Below are 16,092 nucleotides of genomic sequence, written 5' to 3'. Positions count from 1 at the left end.
TGGAGGTTTGGCCACAGCAGTCTGTCAGAATCTGCAGGTGGAGGCGTAGGTGCAGATTGCTGGCAGAGGCGACAGATGGAGGTTTGGCCACAGCTGTCTACCAGAACCTGCAGGTGGAGGTGGAGGTGGAGGTTGCTGGCAGAGGCTGTAGATGGAGGTTTGGCCAGTTTAAACCTGAGCATGGCTGTGTCGGTCTATTGGTGTAGGGTGGAGCAGAACACCAGAGGCGGTAGATGGAGGTTTGGCTGCAGCTCTCTGCCAGAAACTGCAGATGGAGGTGGAAGTGCAGGTTGCTGGTAGAGGCTGTAGGTGGAGGTTTGGCCGCAGCAGTCTGCCAGAATCTGCAGGTGGAGGTGCAGGTGCAGGTTGCTGCCAGAGGCTGTAGGTGGAGGTTTGGCAAATTTAACTGTGAGCGTGGCTGTGAGAGGCTTTTGGTGTAGGGTGGAGTAGGACAGTTTAGAGGTGGTTTGGCCACAGCAGTCTGCCAGAATCTGCAGGTGGAGGCGGCAGCTGTAGGTTGCTGGCAGAGGCTGTCGGTGGAGGTTTGGCCATTTTAAATCTCATCATGGCTGTGACAGGCTTTTGGTGTAGGGTGGAGCAGGACGCTCTAGAGGCTGTAGGTGAAGGTCTGGCCGCAGCAGTCTGCAAGAATCTGCAGGTGGGGGCGGCAACTGCAGGTTGCTGGCAGAGGCTGTAGGTGGAGGTTTGGCCGGTTTAACTCTGAACGTTGCTTTGACAGGCTTTTGGTGTAGGGTGGAGCAGGACACTTTAGAGTTGGTAGCTGGAGGTTTGGTCGCAGCTGTCTGCCAGAATCTGCAGGTGGAGGTGGAGGCGGAGGTGCAGGTGCAGGTTGCTGGCAGAGGCTGTGGATGGTAGAATTTGAATCTGATGGTGGCTGTTAAAGGCTATTAGTCTAAGGTGGAGCGGGAAACTTCAGAGGCTGCTGGTGGAGATGTTTCCATAGCTGTCCAAATAGTAATGCAAATAATTATACCAGAATGTACAGTATCAGTTCAAACAACAGTAGACACGTAAGGGATAATGTATAGTGAGCCGGTGACTGTTGAAAAATAACTCCCGACAGAGGAATGGAACCCCGACGCGCAGCGGAGTTATTTTTCAACAGTCACCGGCTAACTATACATTATCCCACTTTGAACATGGCTTACTACTAAAAGATTCTAATGTTACAGCTGGCATCAATATTATTAAACTACTGGCAGTGTATTGACAGAGGAGAGGCGTTCACCAGACAAACGGGAGCGGAGGAGAGGATTTTACTCCACTTCTCCTGGTTGGAGAGGCTGGGTGCCCAGTAGCTGCGGCGGCAGCAGCGGCGGGGGGTGGGGGTAATCACTGTCTGAGGGCTGCCGTAGAATGGCAACGAGGATGTCAGCCGACCAACACTCGCTACCCAGTCCCTGGTTGCGGCGATTTGCGATGATGGCCAGCTAGGAATGAACTAGCAGCCAGTACAGTACAGTCCTCTCTCGGCTAGCTAACATTTAGCCGTGTTACTTACTGATCCATTAGAAAGAAAGCTAGCTGGACATCGGTTTTGAAGCCTCTTTGGTCACGGAGCTCCCTCCATCTCTTGAACGCCTGACTGAGGTTTACTCTTGTTTTTCCTCTTCTTTTATCTCTCTCCTTTTTGTGCATCCTCGCCTCCTCAGACAGATTAGCTCGTTTTCTTTTGGGAGGCCGTTTTTCACTTATCTCCAAACTTTGTCCGTCTGCCATTGTGCTCCTGACTCAACTATCTCATGCCACGGCCAGTTTCTCATAAGGACCAGCTCCAGTCCCTGATTGGCTGACCGACCAGTTTGGCAATACATGACGCGTTTCCTGCCGCAAAGCAGATTTTTTCCACGAAAATTCATCCCCGGTGGCAGAAGCTTATTGCAAAGTCACTAAGTAACCTATGTAAACGCTAATAGTCTGATTTTACTGTGTATACTACCCTGTGCAACCCACAATTTTTTCATAATGATATATATAATCAAAAATGCTGTATGTTGCTTCTTTAAACTACAAAACTTAACCTTAAAACTACAAACTATTTACATATTCTGTATAAGCTGTCCAATCACATCTAAAACACTTAATGACAGAAACATTTTTTCTGTCCAAAACATGAAAGTCAAATGTCTGACCTGGTTGTTCCTGCAGCATTGGCACCATCTGTGGGCTGCAGGCCTCCTGGCTCTCTCTGATCTGCGTGCAGACACCTTGTGGTAGCTGTGCTCCAGCGGGTGGACCGGCATCAGAAGGCTGCAATACACACTCATGTTACAATGAGGTTTCACATGTACAGTAAATGCAACAAACAGCACTGAATGATAAGACTTTCATGTCCCATTTTTCTGCCGCTAATTCAGCTTTCCTGGAGAAAATGACATTACTCTTCATGAGCATGTGGGCCAATTAGTCCTTTCAACAACCTGAGTTTTTGTTCCTTAAAATTTCTCCATACAAGGGTCAGATTAACCTGTCAGGGGCCCCGGGACAAAATGTGCTGCTGTGCTTTTTACCCTCGTTCCTCATACACTCTGTGTGTGTACAGTTTTTCTGTGCTGAAATATTACCTGGCCTCAGATTTGCTGTGGTAACCTGACTAAATATTTTCATTTAGCAACATTCATTCATCTTCTAACCGCTTCATCCTCTTGAGGGTTGTGGGGGGCTGGAGCCTATCCCAGCTGACATCAGGCGAGAGGCAGGGTACACCCTGGACAGGTCGCCAGACTATCTCAGGGCTGACACATAGAGACAAACAACCATTCACGCTCACATTCACACCTACGCACAGAAGGGCTCCCACGCCCGGGATCGAACCGGCAACCCTCTTGCTGTGAGGCAAGAGTGCTAACCACCACACCACCGTGCCGCCCTCATTTAGCAACATGTGATCACAAATTTAAATAATAAAGATCTTAAAGTGATTGCACAGGCACCTTCTACAGGACAGGACATCAAGGTCAGGTAATAAATCAGGATTTATCTTAAGGCCCTTATAATGTTAGTTGCTATCATGTGTCAGTGCTGCATAGCCTATTACTACAAAAACATCTGTCAAATTACCGCAAACCATAAAGTTCAAATATATCTGCTGGGACTCACATAGTAAATTCATGTACTTTAGAGTTGGACTCATGGCTACACTTAAATTCACAATATTACTTTGTACCCCAGCTGGAAGCTCGCTGATATACATTTGTGATATAAATTATTTTATGAGACACAGAAGTTGATTCAATTATTATTTTCAGTGAGGCGGCCATTTTGAATGTTTTTGTTTATTTTTAAATGAACAGATGAATTGATCTGGTACAGTCTTCCCTGAGGTTATAAATAGTATTTTAATATAAATATTCCCACTTTAATATATAAAAAGCAAAATAAATATTTTAATTTTAACAGCCACTACTTGAATCTGTTGAAAGCTGTTGAAATGTTACAGATCCTCTGTAAACTAGCCTATCTGTAGGTGGACGATCCAGATAAAGTGTTACTAATATATTACTTTGAAAACCATAGGCCCCTATCTGATTTTTTTTTTTTTGCTCTGAATTCACCTCTTTAAATTAAAATGTCAAATTTTGTGAATTAGCAGTCAGTGGTTGTTAAAAATAAAATATGGAACTTATGTTTCTAATTTACCTCCATGGCACAGCCTGTTAATGTAGGCTATGTGTGAACTCTGAGGGCTTTCAAAGCCTCGACGGTAAAACACATAGAAACAGTCACAGTGTTGAAATCTTACAGTCTCCATGATGGAAGTTAGTTGAGTCGCTGTCCATGAGTGTCTGTGAGACTTAGGTCCTTGTCAGGATGCAACAAGTCCTCAGCAGATGCGTGAAGTTTGATGAAATCGTCGGCTGAGAGCTGAGAGAAAACTTTTCTGACCGCTGTCGCGTTTGTTTGTGTTAAAATGATGATCTCGTGTATAAATGATGCACCTGGAGACAAACCATAGCAACCGTGGAATCCTTCACCTCCATTTTGTGCACGTGTGTTGTCATAGTCACATCTCACCTCTGTGATCTAAAGTTTCATCCAATCATGTTAAAAAGGCCTGAGATCAAGTCAAAATCTAACTATGTAGAGATTCAGCCTCCACACCTGACTGCGTCCTCACTCATACTGACACTTTAAAATGCCCATCACTTTTTAACTTGAACGTGATAAGGTAGATTCTGTGATGGGATAAAGTGACAAGTTTTACCAATAACTTGACGTCACTGAGCGTTATGTGTTATGCGACTGTTTCTATTTTGTCGTTTCTTTTTGAGTTATTCAATATCTGCAGTCATTTCACAACAGCTGGATCGATATGTGTGTCTCCACATTTAAAGAGGCGTTGTGCGCATTTTACGCACGTGGCGCAGCGCCAGTAACAGCATTAATTAAGCCTATTTTAATACACAACAGGATAAGTGAGGCTCTAACAGTGAGTGACCTTAATATCTTTCTGCATATCAGACAGTTTTGCTGTTACACACAAATACCAGGGTGATTTAATATAAACATTTGGAACACAGCAGCCGTCCTCAGGATGAGTCCAGCTCCACCACAGCGGTCGGGAGATTTTTATTATAACTAAAAAAAAATCTCTATATTCCTTAACAAATAATTTCTTTTTTTCCTGTCCTGTTCAGGTCATTAGATTATGTAGTTTTTGAATGTGTTGCTAAAATGTGACGTCATTAGTATGTAATTGTCAGATTATTAGTAAGAGCTCAGGATGTGATGTAATGTAAAGCTGTGTTATTGACAACAAACGGGCCTTGACATTAATCATTCAAAATGTTATGATTAATATTAAGTTTATGGATAAAATATTTCAAAAAGATGATTTATGATTTAATAAGTACCCACTTTTTCTTACCACTTTTCAGGCGTGAAATACTTATGTTGTTTACTGAATATGTTTTCTGGGTATTCTTCTATTTTTTGTATCTTATAGTCTATACATATATTTTTTTTTTTACTGTAACTTTATATTCATATTTTAATCTATTTTGCTTTTATTTTTGTTTGATTNTTATATTCATATTTTAATCTATTTTGCTTTTATTTTGTTTGATTTTATTTTTGTTTTTATTTGTTTATTTATTAATTTTTTTGTTTTTATTTTTATTTATTTGTTAATTTATTTTCATTTTCAATATAGATCTAATCTAATCTGGGCTGCTTTGAGACCTGCTGTACTCCACTTGTACTGATGTGCTATAGCTCCACACCAAACACATGTGATGTGACTCTGTTGTTGGAAAAAAAAAGTCCTTCTTAGTCAGCCAAGCTAAAGTTTGCCAACAAGTGTGTTTACTGCCAACAAATTGTTTCCTGTGGTGTCAACCAAGTTTCCCTCCAGAGTCAGTGAGTGCAGTGAAACAGCAGCCCCAGCTGGAGAGCTGGAGTCCACTTGGTATTTAGGTCAGCAACAAACTGAAGTCTTAATATTCAGGTTCGGGTCAGTGGCTTGCATACTGAACTGACTGATGGCCCTGAACCACACTGTACCATGTGCAGTGTGCTGGAGCGGAATTTGCACAATGTAAAGGAAATATCTTCTAACCTAATATTTAATTCAACCAGGGCCATGTTTACCAGTGCTTTCCTGATATTACTGCTGCTGTGATATATATCTTACTTAAGGTTGCAACGTATAAGATTTTCAAGGTAGGAAAACCGTCTCAGAAAATATTGCGGTTTCACAGTGTGTTACATAATTTATATTATCATCAGTCAGAATGACCCTTAAAGGAATGAAAACCAAAGGGTAATTGTTGGTTAAAGTAATGTTTTATCAATGTATTTTTTTGCTTATTTTGTTGTTAACAAAACAAAACAGTACAAAGCAAAGTTATAAAAAAAGGGATGGGGGAGGATGGAAGGGTGACATTCATGAAGCTTATGCAACATTCTTCCATTGTGTATTTAACTGGGGGCTTCTGTTTTAAAACTGTAAGAACAGTGTGTCAGTGGTCTTCCACCCCCTTCATCAAAGTCTTTTAACAGACAGGCTAGCTGTTCCATGTTTAGTAAGTCCAGGTATTCCTTCAGTGAGGAGTCCCTTGTGAAGCAGGCTGCTTTACGCTCCTTCCAGTTTAGAGGAATTAGTATAAGCAACCCAGTATCCATGGGTGCGCAACAGTTACTCCAACATTATTGTCCAACTTCAGGTCCAGCTAGCAAACTTTGGGGCACACTGAGAAACTGACATTGTAAAACTCTGACATAAGAGATATCACTTTTAATCAGTGTTTTAACAGCTGGACAGTCCCAGAAACAGTGAAATGAAGAACCTCGGTTGCCACAATTATGTCAGCTCAATTCATGGTTTTATCACTGTAAATGAAACTTGAAACCATTTTGTTAATGGAAGTATGAGTGTAAAGTCTCCCCTTAGAAAATAAAATAAAATGGAGATGTATATTTTTTCTTCAATATCATAGATAAGCAAATTTACACGGTATGGTAACCATCAGCTTTTGTATCACGGTGTACCATGAAACCGGTATATCGCTGCAACCTTAATCTACCATATACACAGTGACGGACTGGCCATCTGGCATTTGGGCAAATGCCAGAACGGCCGCCAGGCAAAAAATAAATAAATAAATAAATAATAAAAAAATAAATAAAAATAAATAAATAAATCTTCTCTTGACGGCCCAAAACATTTTTATCGGCCACAATATACATATAAGTAGTAGCCTAAATATAATTTTAAATAAATATGAGTGAAATGGGGCTACCGGTAATATAAAGTGTTTTTGGTCATCAAGCATTTTCTCGAGATCATTAAGTGATGACATTTGACATCTGACAAGTGACAAATGAATGATGGGTAATGCACTCAACGTCAACGACAACATCACAACAAGAAAAGAAAATGGATCGAGGCACGAAAAGACGGGTGGAGAAGGGTGGAGCGGAGAAAAAGAGAGAGAAAAAAGGGAAAGCTATGCTATATTTCTGTTGTTATAATTTGGTTGTGCTGTATTCTGTCCAAGAGGGGGCGCCTATGGTTAATGGTGGAAGTAGGCTAAGCCTTTAGGATGAAGTTGTGTGGTGTTTGAGTTCAGATTTTCGTGTTTTGGTAGACACAGAGCTAGTATTATTAACTGAGGTTATTAGTCTGGCCTTTGAACGTGCCTGAATTTATGGGGGTTCTGCTGCTGCCTTATTATCTTGTGTGCTGTGCATTGTTGTCTACTGTACCAGTGCAATTGTAGTGAGTTGATTGCGTGGTGTGTGTTCTGAATTTCTGCATTCTCATCATATGGTTAGCTTTCCACATGCTCCCATGCAAGCCACTAATCAATTTTAGCATTCATAATGACTGTGTCTGTATATCTCCTCATCTATTGTGCATCAAGGCAGTGAGTGAGTGTGTGAGTTTCTATGGTAGTTGTGGAACAGTCTGTGTCTCTGTGGCGCTCTGAAACGTTCTGCCAATGGTTGTGTTTTTTATGTTAGTATGTGTGAAATCATCCATCATAGTACCTAGTAATATGTGGGAGGGGGGATATGAGACACCACGCCTGTTCTTTCACAAATAAGGAACTGATGATCTAAAATGACGTAAAAATGCATATTTTTTTGTAAAATAATATGAAAATTTTTCACCCCTGGCTGGCCGATGCGCCGCCATGGGGCCTCTGTGTCAAAAATGCCAGGGCCTCTTTTTGGTCCCAGTCCGTCACTGCATATACATGTTACACATTGTCTGTTCTTTTGCCATTGTAAAGTATGAATATTGGACTCTGGACATCCCAGTGTGAAAGAAAAAATTCAACTACAAAACAGCACGGTAGTGTGATAAGATGTGTGGCTACATCAATTCAGACTAAGTGTGAATGCAATGTGGTTCTGATCCTGTTGGAGAAACAGTGAAGCAGCTAGTTTGCACTTAAACGCCACAGTGTTTACCTCCGTCAGTGGGACAGGTTCAGCACCATGGACAGAGAGCTGAACACTGATTGGCTCAACAAGACAACGTCAAGGATTAAAGTCATCTGCCTATTGGTCTGAATCAAAGTGACAGCGGAATTACGCACGGTGATTGGTGGATGGTCAGGATAGTTAGGATTTATCGCTCCGGTCTTAGTGTAGCCTACACACGACAGTATTATAATAGTATAACAGTTTGCTTGCAGGTGTTATTGGCAGTGTTATTTAATTCAACCTGTAGCTTTCAGCGGAGACTGTGCACTTTAACAGAGGAGCTGCGCTCTCTGGAGGAGGTAAGAAGATTACGTTTCCTGTGGATCCGTAATTCCTGGCCATGATGACCAGCTCTCTGTCTCCGCACATGTACAGCCGATATTACTGCTTCATTTCATCCAAAGGAGCAGAGTTGCGTGTGATTGCAAATGCCGTGTGTGCCCGGGCTGTCCTGGTGTGTGTGTGTGTGTGTGTGTGAGCGTTTTCTGTTTTGTATCCCTAAAACCGGAAGGATTCAGTGGTTAAAATCTTATCACCACTATTGAGCCGGTGCCTGGAGGGCTCACACATTAAATCCCCCGGCACAGCGTCTGGACGGCGACGCTTAGCTTATAGCACCCTCTGTTAAACGGCTTCCTCCTGTTAATATGTTATTCTAAGGTGTAATGCTCACACACCTATGACACACATATGAAAATAATTGCAAATCATCACATTGGTTATGCAAAGGCATCAATATAATATATAATATATAACAATATATAATATAAGTCAGCACCTTTGAGTCAGTCCTAAACTCCAGTTTCCTCCTACTTCACAGGCTCAAGACTCAACAAGGTGTAAATCTGTGCAGTGAATCCACCTTATCCACATGGCAGGTCAGTAATCATAAAGTTACAGCTACACTGGGAAATAATCTCCATATGCTGCTCTGTCTAACTGTTGTGAAATGATATGTCTCAGAGCCCAACTTCCCCCCGCTGCCGGGATTCATCCCAATCAAGCCGTGCTTCTACCAGGACTTTGATGAGATCCCTGAACAGCACCGCAGCATGTGCAAGAAAATGTACCACCTGTGGATGTGTGAGTGGCTTTAAGTGATGTCGTATTGTTAACAGAGTGGTTTCCAGCACATTAAGTTACATTACTGTGTAAACTTTGCAGCTTGATTTCCAACTATGAAACTTTTCTTCCTGCGGAGGCTACCTGACACGTCAGTGTAACAACAGAAACCAGAACTTTCCAGGAGGTCCTATAAACTGTCTTCTCCTCTGTGGTTCGCTCGTAATAAGAACTATGTAACAGAAGGGCAATGGTTTACAAGGGTCCCTTTGCTCCAAAAATATATTCTTTTTATTGGCTGTGGCTGTGTTATCCTGACTGGTTTATTTGCTAATGAGTCATAGCGCTGACCAGATGGCCTTGGTTTGAGCAGAGTAGTTAACATTGAAATTGTGTTAAACAATTTTTGCCAGAAGCACTTTCATCAAAGTTTATTGCACCATAAACAAGCAGTACAATGATGTTTGTGATATTGCTGTGGTCTGGAGGCTCCCTGCCCGTCCATGAAAGCATGCGAGGGAGACGAGTGCAGGGAGGGTGAGATAGCTCAAAGCTGCTGCAACATTTACACAGGTGCAGTGACAGCGGCGGTTAGGAGTCTGGAAATAAGCCAATGTACAGTAGAGTGACGTGAAGATAATGAAAATAAAGGTGAAGCTGGTGTGTTGATGCAAGGTTGCAGGAGATTTTTGGGCAAATTGGAAAAACCAGAAGTGGCTCTCCTCTCCAGTGTACCTGCTGTAAACCACAGCCTGATTTTGATTTTGTTTGCCTTGCCCACACAAAATATGTTTTCCACTTAATTTCTACACAACCTCTGAACTACTGTATCTATCAATGCAACTCTGTTCTTTCTGCAGGTGTCGTCTTTTGTAGTAAACGATAAACTTATGCAGGTATTTTAAACTCCCAATCTGCTTCTGGATGTGCTGTTATTCTCTTTCCCTGTGCACCAGTTGTCTCTATGCATGGCATGTACATCGCTTGCATATTTGAGTGTTATTCAGCTTGCAATTTTTTTGTTCGTCTTTCCTGTTTGGAGCATTTTCTGTCTCATCTCATGTGTGAAAACCATTTGCAGCCAGCAGTGTTTTCTCTGTGTATTTAAGACACTTAGCTGTGTTCCTTAATGGCTGTCATGTTGCAGCTGTGTTTGGCCTCATAATTCTCTTGTAAAGCACTCTGCATTTTCTCCATAGACCAAAATTTGAAGCTGATTGGCCGTCTTTGCTGGTTTAGAGAAGAAAGATGGGACCAAAGCACAGAGCTCCAATTAGAACTAAGTGCAACTTAAGCGGGGAGTACTGTAGCCTCATAACATTACTGAGAATTAATAGAAAAGGACGCCAGCAAAAAGGCTATTCAGGGAACACAAGCCATCTTGTGAGTCAAGCATTGCAATTATATATTTCACATTATGTTAATGCTGGCTGCCTTCATAATAACACATCAGTCTTTTTTCAAACACTTTTCTGCATGTGTGTCTGTGTACCAGAGAGATACTTTATTTGCACCTAAAACACAGTGTGTTTTATGTTTTGGTCTTACAGTGAATACTGCTACTCTTGTGGTGAATCTCATCGGCTGCTTTGCCTGGATGTTTGCTGGAGGTGGCGTCACCAACTTTGGACTGGCCATCATCTGGCTCATCATGTTCACTCCCTGCTCTTATGTCTGCTGGTTCAGGGCCATCTACAAGGCCTTCAAGTGAGTCAAACACAAAGTACTGACATTGAAAATATTGTTTAGTCAGTGCTGCAGTGACACAAGTAACACTCAGTGACAGATTATTCCTGGCTGACACACAAGGGGGGTCCAGGGGGGGTTGCCTAAATAGAGAGGCCGATATCACTGTGTCTAAGAAGCTGTGTAAACTTGGGAAGGTTTGTTTCCAGTAAATGTTTTGTTCCTTACAGTCAGTGTACTCTTTCTAATTAAAGCGGTATATTTGTCTTTTTAAGGAAAAGGACAACCAGGCTATTTGGCAAACAATGGTTTGCCTAACGTGTATATATGGATACACGACACACTAAAACAGGATTGCTGTGGAACTCAAAATGGCTACTGTACCAGTGTTAGTTTATGCACATCTGAAACATCAGAAACCAAAGAATCTCCATATTGGCATAGCTTTCACCTAGCCTATATACTTCAACGGCATAATCAAAGTCCTAAAATGGCTTTTGGTTTTGGTGTGCCATCCAAAGATTTTCAGTGGCCACATTTGGCACGCTCTATAAAAAATATAATAGAAGTAATAGTACTACTGTGATCATTGCTGTAGCCCTTTGATAGAGCTTTTGGGGTTTCCTCCCTCCTTTACATATCCACACACTAAAAATATGAACAGATTTGACAGATCAGTGCACAAACCACAGGATATTCTCTTCCAATGTCATGTAGGAAACATTTTAAACACTGTTTTTATTGTACTTTTAACAACTGAAATTTGTAAAACACAACCATTCACATTAGAAGCCATACATAGTATAACAAATATAATCATACTTTTGTAATAAACAGTATATGTCTTGTACCACAAATTTACAGTACAGAGAGAAGTGTATTGTCTTACCAACAGCAGCTGTGGCCCCAAAAATTTTTCATAGGGGTGGTCAGATGGGGCCACTGAAAATCTTGGGATGGCACACCAAAACTAAAAGCCATGACTGATTTTTTAGGAATTCAATTATGCTGTCGAAGTATAAAGGGTAGTTCGGCTTACTGATAAAGTTTGGTTTCTTACTAGTACAGTTAATATTTTTGCGTTCCACAGCAATCCTGTTTAAAGGAATACATTTGTTCTTACTGGGCTGGTTGTCCTTGTCTTTAAAAATATAACTATACAGCTTTATTGTGTTGTACATGTATTGTAAGGAACATAACATTTAACAAGCCTTCTCAAGTCTTGAGTACCCATAGAATCCATTTTCATTCAGATATCTTGAGATGAGAGTTCAACGGTCCCCTTTGAAAATGGCCATGCCAGTTTTTTCCCTCAACAAAATTGAGGTGCTATTTAGCCCCCTTTCCTTGCCTAATGTTGTTTAGTTAGTTAGTCACAAGATACCACCTACCATTGCGCTAGCTTTAAAAATACCACAGCGTCTGAAAGACACTAACGATGGTCTCCAATTGCTTTTGCCGGGGGCTGAGGGCAGTGAGGGCGCCACTGACCAACAGAGAAAAGAAGTGAAACAATTATTTAAAAAAAGATACTGAATAAAATTCAAAGAAAAATAAGAAATAAGTCAAAATAAAAAATGGGGTAGATGTCTGTAACCCTTGTCAATGAGCCTGTGTTTGTATCTTTATAGTGTGTGTCTGAATTGTGTTTTCAAAATCTAGTTTAATCAAGTGTGACTAAAGAGTAGGTGGGAAACTAGTAGTGAACATGGGGATATTCATATTTGCTCATATTTCAGTTACTAGTCCGATTTAAGTCATTTATAAAAGGTGATTATATTTTAGGAAACATTTAATGGGAAGACGCAAAAAAGATCTCTCTGTATTTTGCAGTTGATGACCTCATTGGGAGCAAATGTTTGAGTAATTTCTTCATACTGTACCATGACACTGTTTCACAGTCCGTAGTTAACAGTACAGTAATGTATACTTGTCAAGGGCAATGGTCCATTATGGGTGGTGGCTTTAAGCAAATTTTCCCTCCATTCTCTGAAAGTGTTGAGTGGCAGCAGAGATAAATGATCCAATCATTCCCCCTGGAGACAGACGGGCACCCAGAACATCCTCTCTATCCATTCACTGAAGGGCAGCGTAATTTCCAAACTCTTCCGACAAGGCCGTCCGTGGCTGTGTTGTTATCACTACAGAAAGGCAGATGTGGGAGAAGTGATACACGGTTATAAAGGCATGTGATCGAATAGTTTCATCATGACTGGCTGTGAATAAACCTGGAAACGATCAGTGTGTGGATTCCTGAGTGGCAGCCTGTAGAGCCACGATGAAGGACGAAGCCTGTGTGAAATAGTCCTCATGGTGCAGAGTTTGGAATGACCTAATGTGTATCAGTCTGTGGGCTGCAGTACCTTCATCACATAGATACAGCATGCAACAGATGAGACATAAAATGGTGATATATTTTGTATGCACGTGTAAATATTTCTTTATCACTTTGTTTTTTCGTAGGACTGACAGCTCCTTCAACTTCATGCAGTTCTTTTTTGTGTTCATGGCTCAAGTTGGCATCAGCATCATCCAATGCATAGGCATCCCTGGATGGGGAGTGTGGTAAGAGACAGAGAGTGAAAATGCACAGAAAACATTTCTGTTTTTTTAAATGACTTACATTTTATTCACAGCACTCGTAATACAAAGAGAGTAAAGAATTCTGTGTGTTTATCCATCCTTCATTCAAAGGATTTCTTTTTATGTTGAATCTTCACTCATTTGGAAAAAAAATACTAAAGTACGGGAAAATAAAAATGAGTGCCATTACATTAAGGTACAATGACTCATTCACAGAGGAAGCCAGTCTAATGCAACTCAAGCACCAGAACCATTACTGAGTTGAGATATTTCTGCAAGCATTTAGAAGTGATTCATTCACTGTTATGCGCTCATTAACATGAAGAATAAGAAGCTGTTTTAATAAAACAACAAAATCTACCCATGAGTGAAACATTTCAAGCTCAAGTGATGAGTCCCATCATCTTTTTTTTCTTTTTTTTTTAACTTTGTTCGCTGCTTTCAGTAACACGACAGTGATGGAACATCAGAAATTGCCCTCATATAACTTTTATGATCGTCCTGTTATTAGATTTTGAGAGGCCGTTAAAGAGATCCTCAAAATGTCACCTCACTCAGGCTGATGATCAGAAATTAATATTATGACAGCCTCCATAAAGTTTATAAATGTCAGCATGTGCAATTGGATATTCTCATGTATGAGCCATAAAACTTTTAAACTTTATATGGCAGTAGTTATAGTCCACAAAAATCACTGGCATTTAACATCCAGATGTTCGGTGGTGGTATCTTGATGAGGAACACCAGACAATCCAATAACAGATGATTACAATTCATGTTGTGTTCATAATCTAAAATTAATCGTCTTTTTTTTTTTTATGAAATTGTGTTGTCTTTTTCAGCGGTTGGTTGGCCACCATCTCCTACTTCAGCTATAATATTTTGGTTGCGCTCATCATGTTGGTCCCTACTATCATGTTCACTGCAGTGGCCTCACTGTCCTTCATCGCCCTCACCAGGGTAAGAATTTAACTTCTACAAAAGGAAATGGCCCAATGTTATTGGGATATATATTTAATGATGTCTCTTACCTTAAGTTACAGATTATTTCTTTTACTATGGTAGAAAACTATGTTACAGGCTTTTGTCAATCCAGGATTTGAGATTGATTAATTTTCTGTCATATCAACAAAGCAGCATTGGTAGGTTTAAAATGATAAATGCTAGAATCCCATTTAAACATTTGCTGTATAATAAAATAAAATAATAAAATAACTAAATTTCCCATACAAATTTATGGATTAGGGAATGCAGTTGTGTAACTAAAAATCTGTGTGTTAACATTAACTAAAGTAATTAAAACCACTTACCTTCCACACATGAAGGCTTGCTGATAATAACTCGTGATCCACCTCTGCCTACAGATCCATAATTACTACCGTGGCAGTGGGGCCAGCATGTCCAAAGCTCAGGAGGAATGGGCCACAGGAGCCTGGAAGAACCCTCATGTCCAGGCAGCGGCCCAGCAGGCAGCCATGGGTGCAGCTGCTGGAGCCATGCAGGATCAGTACTCCAGCCCGCAATATAACGACAACCAGATGTAGCCTCTTTAAGACAGAGGTGTCGAAGAGATGATGTGACAGTTATGCCAAAGTCTGAGCAACAGGATTAGGAAGATTTCACCATTTCCCACAATATTTTTATTATCAAGTAAAAAAACTGTTCATATTTGAACATATCCAGTTGTTACATTTAGAACAAATCACTAATTCGGCTGAATTGTCAGTGATTTTAAGAAATTTTACAGCTCTGATAATCTGTGGGAAGCTGGTTTTTGCCTTCCTGTATTAAAGGGCATGCTGATTGTTTGTAGTGTTTTATATAATTTCATATGTTTTTTTCTGTTTTGGAGGTTTAAATGAAACTAGTTTTGAATGTGTATTTTACTTTAGTGGCTCCATGAGAGCTGTGTGCTGATGTACTCGTGTTGACCTGCAGTTTTAGCAATTTTTACGAGAGAGCAAAAGATCATTTTTGATGTACAATAACTTATTTTGTGATGAAGATTTAGTAGTTTAGTATTATCTTATTTATTAACCAATGTACTGTTAGAATGATAAACTGTTCAGGATGTAAAGTTACTTTAGTTTTTCTGGTATCTTAAATCCAAAGGTGAACCAAAGATCCGATGTAATGTAACTTTCATTTAACTCATGCTACTTTATGTGACCTCAACATAATTTGATCATATTTCTATGCAGTTTTTCAGTGGTTGCACTGTGATTTGAAAGAGAATGTTGTAATGTTGAAATGAAATCTGTCTGTACACAATAAGTAACAGTATTATTGCAAGACTCTTTGATATACTTGAAGCTCCCTGTTGACGCGTCTCCCTTACACTGAAAACATCAGATTTACATCACAGTGTTAATGTGTCCATGTAAACTAAGCAAAAAACAAGTGAAATATCTGGATGTCAATTTAAGCCAGCTTTTCTCCTGCAGTGCAGCAATTCAGCCACAGAGAGGCGCTGATGGTTTTAGTATGAAATAAAAAGCTCCAACATGTACAGATTACCTTCATTCATCCTTCACAGATCATAGTCTGCATTTATGATAGTCTCCTCTATTTCCTGCTTCTGTCTTTTTCTCAGCCTCTCTTTCTTTGTGTCACCCCCTCCCCTCCACCTTCTCACTCTCCCTCCCCATCACGGAGCTCTTTACAAATCAGGGTAATCACGACCCACCCATACCAACACATATCGAGCTGTGTGTGTTATTCTGAGCTCTGTGTTAATAGTGATCTGCACAGTTATACACATGGCCATTTGGAGTTGCTGGGGACCTGTTATACAGCTCTACTGGAGCA

The 16,092-nt window shown here is 40.6% G+C and overlaps 1 protein-coding gene across 1 annotated transcript; it reads left to right on the top strand.

The window, feature by feature from the left end:
* The first annotated feature begins 8,077 nt into the window (after window positions 1–8,077).
* scamp5b (secretory carrier membrane protein 5b) lies at window positions 8,078–15,796 on the top strand. Its single transcript, XM_050045667.1, has 7 exons — window positions 8,078–8,252; window positions 8,774–8,831; window positions 8,917–9,036; window positions 10,566–10,722; window positions 13,165–13,266; window positions 14,127–14,244; window positions 14,649–15,796. The coding sequence occupies exons 2-7, from the start codon at window positions 8,825–8,827 to the stop codon at window positions 14,826–14,828; spliced, it is 684 nt and encodes a 227-aa protein (XP_049901624.1). The 5' UTR covers window positions 8,078–8,252; window positions 8,774–8,824; the 3' UTR covers window positions 14,829–15,796.
* The last annotated feature ends 296 nt before the right edge of the window (window positions 15,797–16,092 follow it).

This window comes from Epinephelus moara, chromosome 1 (genome assembly GCF_006386435.1).
Source record: "Epinephelus moara isolate mb chromosome 1, YSFRI_EMoa_1.0, whole genome shotgun sequence".
Lineage (NCBI taxonomy): Eukaryota > Metazoa > Chordata > Actinopteri > Perciformes > Serranidae > Epinephelus > Epinephelus moara.
The sequence above is the reverse complement of the archived record's forward strand: the minus strand, read 5'-3'. Positions and strand labels throughout refer to the sequence as shown.

What these genes read in the sequence shown, in the direction of transcription:
- scamp5b (XM_050045667.1), top strand. An exon ending in ATCCCTGGATGGGGAGTGTG is followed by an intron (nt 13,267 to 14,126) that starts GTAAGAGACAGA and finishes TGTCTTTTTCAG; the next exon opens with CGGTTGGTTGGCCACCATCT. An exon ending in CCTTCATCGCCCTCACCAGG is followed by an intron (nt 14,245 to 14,648) that starts GTAAGAATTTAA and finishes CTCTGCCTACAG; the next exon opens with ATCCATAATTACTACCGTGG.